The sequence below is a fragment of the Palaemon carinicauda genome, chromosome 6 (genome assembly GCF_036898095.1).
Source record: "Palaemon carinicauda isolate YSFRI2023 chromosome 6, ASM3689809v2, whole genome shotgun sequence".
In the NCBI taxonomy this organism is placed as follows: Eukaryota; Metazoa; Arthropoda; class Malacostraca; order Decapoda; family Palaemonidae; genus Palaemon; species Palaemon carinicauda.
The window spans coordinates 156,442,298-156,450,235 of record NC_090730.1 but is presented as its reverse complement, the minus strand read 5'-3'; the positions used below and the strand labels follow the sequence as shown (position 1 = coordinate 156,450,235).

At 34.6% G+C, this 7,938-nt stretch overlaps 1 protein-coding gene across 1 annotated transcript; it reads left to right on the top strand.

Annotated features, from left to right (window-relative positions):
* Window positions 1-5,609: 5,609 nt before the first annotated feature.
* Window positions 5,610-6,788, top strand: LOC137642244 (uncharacterized). The gene has a single exon (XM_068374774.1). The coding sequence runs from the start codon at window positions 5,700-5,702 to the stop codon at window positions 6,303-6,305; it is 606 nt and encodes a 201-aa protein (XP_068230875.1). The 5' UTR covers window positions 5,610-5,699; the 3' UTR covers window positions 6,306-6,788.
* The last annotated feature ends 1,150 nt before the right edge of the window (window positions 6,789-7,938 follow it).

Here is a 7,938-nt window from a genome sequence, read left to right as displayed (position 1 = left end):
TTTTCCCGCTGACACTTATTTGTTCGGCTTTCTCTGGAGGACGGTTGAGCAAGAGTGAAGACCATTTAACCCCTAGACAACCTTCAGGCCCGAGGACCTCATAGCTTCCCCCATGAAAGAGTCTAGCTCTCGATGCTTTGCGTCATTTGTGACCTGCCTTGGGTTTTTCAGGTTCCCTCATGAAGGAATAGCTTTTGGAATTGCTGAACCTTTGGGCACTGCAGGAGCATACAGCTGCCTCCACGGGTTGGTTACGACCTACTCTACCAAGCCGCTGGATGTGTCCCAGCTGGTCTGCTGTCCGATGTGAAGAATTATTTTCACTTTATTATGTTTTATTTTACAATACCTTATGCATGATGTATTGTGCTCTAGTTACCCTTTTCCATTTTTTGTTATTGTTTATTTAGGTACCCTTCCTGTTTTCTATCCTGTCTATTGAGATCTCTGTTCATGACGTCACTTCAGGTAGACTTCTTTGGTAGTAATCAGCTGTCTGCATGAAATTTCTTACTTCCTTGAGCAGCATATTCTATGATAAAGTATTTTTTTTATTTTGGGGTAGTAAAATATACAATAGAATTTATCTATTCTATTTACATCTCTGCTTAACTTTCGTTTGTGTGTTTAGGAAATTTATTGTCTTCCATACACTGCATTTTGAGGTTTTTCTTTCATTAAATAGATTATTGTATATACCAGTCGGTTAGTTTTTATTCTTAGTTATATTCCCCTGGAGCCACAAGATTACTCCTTGTGCAGCATTCTGTATAGACACCCTACAAGACTTCTACAGATAGAATTATCACATTTTCTTATCCCGATGTGGAATGTCTAGACCGGGTAGTCCTGGAAGGATGCATTGCTTTTATCTGCTGTTAGGAAGACTGGTGACTAGCCTCTCCATTGCAAACGCCTCACTCAGGTGCGATAGTGCTGCGCAAAACGTTGAACCAGGCCACGCTCTCAGAGACCCATGTGGCCCGTCCTCTGTGAACAGCTTCCCCTCCCCTTGTCTTGTGTATCCTAGAAGAGGAAAAAGCCTACCTGTAGCAACAACAGGTCTCTATATCTTAATGATGGTGGTTACAAGCAGATCCAAGGAGCTACAATTACCACCCATTTTTGGCGAGTGCCTAAGCCATTAAAATTTATAAGACACTAGTCAAAGAAGTGTCAATCATGAGTTTATTGTAATTTTTATATAGTTATTTTCATAATTATAACCTTAAGACATTCTTTTAAGACTATATAATCTATTGTCATCCACGTTTGACTAAACAATTGATTCATGGGAGAGTCAACTAGACCCTTGTTCTAAGGTGGTTGTTATATTTTATGCATTTGACTCTCCCCTTTCACATAGTATAAACATTATTTTTCAAATCTCATCTTTATTGTATTGACTAACCCTTTAAACTAATTATCAGGTAAATCATTAAGGTCATTTATATACGCATTTGGATCCCTCCCTCATGTAATTAAGATTACATGCTCCAGCTACATTATTCAAAGGATTTGAGATGAAAAAACTTGGTTTAGGTTGATTGATTGAAACATACACCAAGGTGATCTTGTAATCATTGAAGTGAACGACCCTCATTCTAAATTTAGGCCAGTAGGCAGATTTTAGAATAAATCTTAAGCCCATACGCTGCTGTTCTATTTCAGGCTTTTGCAGTGTTGTCCTTGCATTTGATTTTTTTTGTCCAGCAATCTCATTTGTGGTACTGTATACTATTCTGAGTTTGGCGTAGCACTTGAACACTAAGGGATTATGGTTACTGACAAATCCAGCATATATGTCACTAATTATCTGGACTTGAAATTGTGTTTATAGTTTACAAACCACACCACTCTAGATGTTTTCCTTGGATGCGCTCCATTCTCCTGGGGTAGGATCCGAGATATCTGTTGTGGGAAGGTTCTCACAGAAAAGTAGATTTCCCACACATATTTTTCAGTGGACCTTAAAATTCGTAAATTGTCACAGACATAGAATGAAGGAGAGAAATATAAATAAATTAGATATAAGTTCTAATGTACAGTGTACATTCAGGATTAATTCATTTTAGAATATGATACTGAATGTACATGAACCATAAAACATTTCATATAGACATCAAAAGCAGCACCAGGGAAATATGTGCGTGACATCACGGGTGTTGAAGAATGTTAACATGAGGCGAAGGGTAAAACAGAAATATGAATTAGAGGTGTAGTTAAAACAAATCATGCAAAGGAGACTTGAAAATAAAAGAATGAAGCAAAGTCTTCACATAACTGGAGCCAATTTTAAATACAAGGGAGCCATATTTTGTCGTATTCATATAGCAGACTTAGGCCCCGCCGGGCATATGGCCCAGGCAATCTGAACGAACGAACTTTTCAACAGAATACATTAATGTTCAGAAATTGTGATTGATCTATAAGATTGTAGAAGAATGATAAAATTGTGAAGAATCGTGAGCCATATAAAAAATAAGATTAGTAGTTTATATGTAATGAAAGGAAGGAAGGAATGCAAAGTTTAAAGAGAGGAACACATCCGAAGAAGGGGTTGTCGAAATCTGCAGGTTGTTGTAAGTTAAAGGACGGAAAACAAATATTGGGGAAGAAGAAAATGGAGAAATTATGGAATGCTACCAAGTGATAAGTAGGCTATGATTGAGTTAAAGGAAATATGAAATTATTAAAAAGAGAATATTTGAAAACGATGAGTATGATATTGCAGTTGGGAAAAAGCCTTCCTATAGATTTTGCTAACGCCCGTAGTATTGCTTGCTTACCATAATGCTTGAAATATCACGCGAGGTTAGGCTCAAGATAAATAGAGGATGGAGATGAGAACCCAATATGCAATGGAAGATGAAATATCATTGGAAGCAGAAAGGATTATTGAGGTAGAATCATTTAAATAATTAGGATCTGTCTCTAAATACAAGGTTTTTTGAACTAGAGGTTAATAAATGATTAAAAAAAAAATCAGACAACGTTTAGGTCAAGTAAAATTTGAAAATCAAATCGCCTGAAATTACATATTAAAATATCGCTATATACTGTATAGTATTACTTTAGTGAGAACAGTGTTATTTTAAGGATGAGTCGTAGAATGACAATGAAACAATATCCAGCAGATTTTGTAGATTTGAGAACCAAGTCCTCAGAAGAATAATAGGCATTAAATGGCAGCAGTACACGATTAAAAATGACGCTAAGCAGTTACTCTAGTGCCATCTGTGGATGAGGTCATGGTGAGTGTTAGATGGAGATTGTTTATGTTCTTTGCACTCCCTAAGAGGGATTAGTTCACTTAAAGCCCTGTCCACATGATCGAGCATGCCCGATGGGCAAACAGTGATACCAGGCCACAATGGTTAGTGAAAATGACTGGTTGATGACATCAGAAGCGGGAAAACTAAAGGCAAGGATCTGGCAACACTGTGTGATGCCAGATCCCTGTGTGGTTTTCCCACTTCTGACGTCATTAACCCTCATTCTCACTAACTATTGTGGTCTGGTATCACTGTTTGCCTGTCGGGCATGCTCGATCGTGTGGACAGAGCTTAATATATACTGTAACTGGGCTCCACAAGGGGCTAGAAGAGTTTGAAGACCTAGGTCTACATGGCTGAGGACTATGAAGTGGGAAGTAGATGATGATTGGATAAATATTAGTTTAAAACGTCAAAATAGAGACGACTGGCAAAATCTAACCAAGACTCCTCGTGCCAATAAATGCTGGGGATAATGATCGTATGAAATTAAATTAATAAAGGAAATTTTTAAAATATTGATTTATTACGAATTTTATGTGCTATATATATATATATATATATATATATATATATATATATATATATATATATATATATATATATGGGTGTGTGTACATGTGTATGTATATATACACATTATATATATATATATATATATATTATATATATATATATATATATATATATATATATATATATATATATATATATATACACACACACACACATATACATACATACATACATACATCCATCATGCACACACATACATACATACCATGCCCATCCACGTAATCTACTGTAGTTACAATCATTCACTCAAAACTCCCTGGCGTTCTGTAGTTTCCCCTATAACTTCGTTTTCTTATAATTTTACCATAAAAACTGATCGTCATGGTAAACTATTGTATTTCGTCATTTTAGTTTGATGTGAACAGAGGATACATTTATAGGTATGTATTATACCTCGCATATACTGTCTTTAACTTTTATAGAATTTGTATTGTTGGTCGTTTTTACATTGGCACACCTAACGTGCGACACGGGATTTTTTGCCTTGGCACATTTCAAGGAATTGCAAACCTGCCCTAGTCTAAAACGATTTCAGTTAATACCCAACTTTGCATTTTTTTTTTTTTTGCCGAGTCAACAGATAAAAATTATGTATGTTCTACCTTTCGTAAATATACGTTGTTATAGTTATTGTTCATCTTTAATAGAGTTACACTTTGCTGTACGTTTTCTATTTCGTAATGTCGTTTTCTTCAAACGGAAGTATCTCATACAATTCTAAACTATTACTATGGAGAGCAAAAAGCAACTTTTTCGAGATGAATCTAGAATACAATTGGTAAGTTTGATTACGAAATTGTTATGATTGTACGGCAAGCATTATATATTATATATATTGTATGCCAACGTGTATCGACGTCATGAATTGCTCAGTTTGCTATTTTAAAATAGATCGCAAAATTAATTGTTCTACAACCATTATTTAATAGTTAATTGGAAATTGAATTGCTTAACAATTGTCTGTTAGTTAGACGAAATAAACTTGAAGTACTGAATAATCGTATTTGTTTGTTCTAAGAAGACTAGAACGAATCGAATGCTTGCGTCACTTCCACGTGTGTGTGACGCCTGATTCAAGATAGAACCTGTGGAGAAATTTCACCACTGGGCTAGCGCATATGTCATGGGTCGGCACGGATAACTTCATTCATTCTCTTGGCGTCCCCGTGGCCGTGCGGTTCTTTTTGCGTTCTCTGGCCTTGTGAATCGCCTGTGAATTTGCTTCATAGACGCTCGGTATAGCAACTTGGAATTATCATCTTAGAGCATCCGTAGTTCAGTTTGGTCGAGTTGTGATCCCCCTCCCCCATTTATTCTTTACATAGACACTTCAGAAAGTAAGTATTTCTGCTTTGAGAAAGAATAATAGTCATTATGAGAAGATTCATTTTTAAATTAGGAAGGCAAGGGTTTTATTTCGTTAAATGTAATTAATGTTTTATCAATATTTGTTTTAACAAGGCAAGTGTTTTATTTCGTTAAATGTAATTAATGTTTTATCAATATTTGTTTTAACAAGGCAAGATTTTTATTTCGTTAAATGTAATTAATGTTTTATCAATTTTTTTTTTAATTCTCTTACTGTATTAGAATAGATTTACGTGTAGGCCTATCCATTTTCGATTGACTGACATTCTAGGCTTCCTTGTTTTATTTGCCTCAGGAATTTTCTATATTTTTTAATTGATGTTAGCGGTAGGCTATGTTTTTTTTTTTTCTGAATGGTTTTTAATTTTTCTTAATTTTTTCAGGTGTAACCACACGTGTAACCCCCCCCCCCCCCGTGCATTCATTGAAACTGCATACTAAAGACATTAAAGTGATATATCTCAGACAACAAAAACAGAAATGGTGGCCCCTCATGAAACAGGTGACCTAGTCAGGTCTCTTGTCCGTGTTCCTCACAGTGGACAGGACAGGACCCTTGCCTCTGTATGTCTGGATCTTGGCAAAGTATCCACCATAGCAGGATCCGTTCCAGTGCCCACGTCTCTTCCTCCAGTTCTTGCCAGGCCTCTTCAGCCACGGCAATTAAATAGGACTGAGACTAAGGTTAAACTAGAGCCATCTCCATCAGGAGCTACTTCCCAGCATCTGAAAAAGGAAGAACATTTGAAACGAAGCAATGGCTCTGCCCACGATGAAAATCGGCATCCGAAGAGGCCGAGGGTAGTAACTGGCCAGTGTTTAATGGTAATTGCCACAACTGGGCCGTTGCTGGTTCATGCCGGACAGGAAAATCAACCCCAGCTATCTATCCAAGTCAATGCACCTGCAGGACCAGTAGAAGTCAACGAAGGAACCCCATCGGTATCCCAACTTCGTCAAGAACTCTCTTCCCTTCAATCGGAGAATGCCTCTCTCAATGAAAGGATACGGCTCTTCCAGCAACTCTTTCGGGACAAGAAGAAACTGACATCAGTTCTCCACCGTCTTGGAGTAAACACTCGGTAATAACTTGAAGGATCACATTTTGCAGCTTCCGGTGAAGGATAGATTTTTTAAAGCATTACTGAATAAGTTATAAAGGAAACTTTTTATTTTCTACTGTATGGTTTTTAAAGGAAACCTATAATCATGTCTAAGTAGCCCAAGATTTATATTAATAGGAGTTTTATGCTTTTCCTTCAACATCATTTTTTTGTAGTAATACCCTAGTAGAAATTGCATATTTACATGATTACAGACAATATTGTAAATTATGCATAGAGAAAGCTTAATTTCATACTTATAGTATATATCCTGTATTACAGTATATTTAGTAACCTTACTGGAATGTTTTTAAGACCTATATATCACACGGCAGTTTTATGTACTCGTTTGTATTTAACGAGCTATATATTTTTGCTGTTAAATGCATAATGCAGCTAGTAGTAATCAATCATTGCTTTGCAATCCTTGTAATGTAAAGGGAAAGTAATAAACAGATATATCAGGTACACGAGTATTATTTATACCATATTATTTGAATGTTGACCATTAAACTTATATTTTTTTTTTATGGTGATATATTTCTCAACCTGACTGGTCATTACATATATCGGGTACACGAGTATTATTTATACCATATTATATCGTCCTTTGATTGAATATTGACCGTTAATTTTTGTTTATGGGGATATATTTCTCAACCTGACTGGTCATTAGTAAAGCTTAGTGCTGGTAATTTGGCAACTAGTGATTTTGTAGTCCTTGTGAAGATTCTCTTGAAACTTTATAGTTTCACTTCATCCCAAATACAATTCATAGAATTCAGTAGGATGAATTGGAGACAAATAACTTGTTGGAAATGTTTATTGAGATGTTTGAATAATTACAATTTTTTGTGGTTGATCATGAGATAATTTTCGTGATGGGAAAATAGAAAAATCTGATACAATGGCTCAGGAAATTTCCAGTAAATCATTTCCTATGTTAAATTCTGCCAAAAAAAAAAATAATCACAATTCATTAATATACATAAATAATTGAAATAAAAATTATTCCCCAAAGGAAAAGCTTACATTCAACAGGTAGGAAGGTGAAAATTACATAATTAGTTGACACCAAGTTATTTTTAGACCTTGGTTGAAACTAGCAAAGTGGTTTTGTTTATGCTCCGACCACCTTGGATAAATGATTATATATATTATATATAATATATATATATATATATATCATGTATATGTGTATATGTAATATATATATACACACATATATACAGTATATATATACATACATACATACACATGTATATATCATGTATGTGTATATGTATATATAATATATATATATTTATATATATACATATATACATTATATATATATATAATATATATATATATATATATATATTATATATAATATATATACATATATATATATACATATATATATATATATATATATGTGTGTGTATATATATATATATATATATATATATGTGTGAGGAATTTGACCCTCACAACGGCTTAATTGCGGTTTTATAAACCAATAAAGATTTTTCTGATTTGCTCATTTAGAGATGTTCATGTAGGCCTATTCAAGATAAGTAAGTGATCAAAACCACATATACGTCAGAATGCACTTCTAATTATGCATTTTCTTT

Excerpts from the sequence above, each read along its gene's own strand:
- LOC137642244 (XM_068374774.1), top strand. The coding sequence starts at position 5,700 with ATGGTGGCCCCTCATGAAACAGGTGACCTAGTCAGGTCTCTTGTCCGT.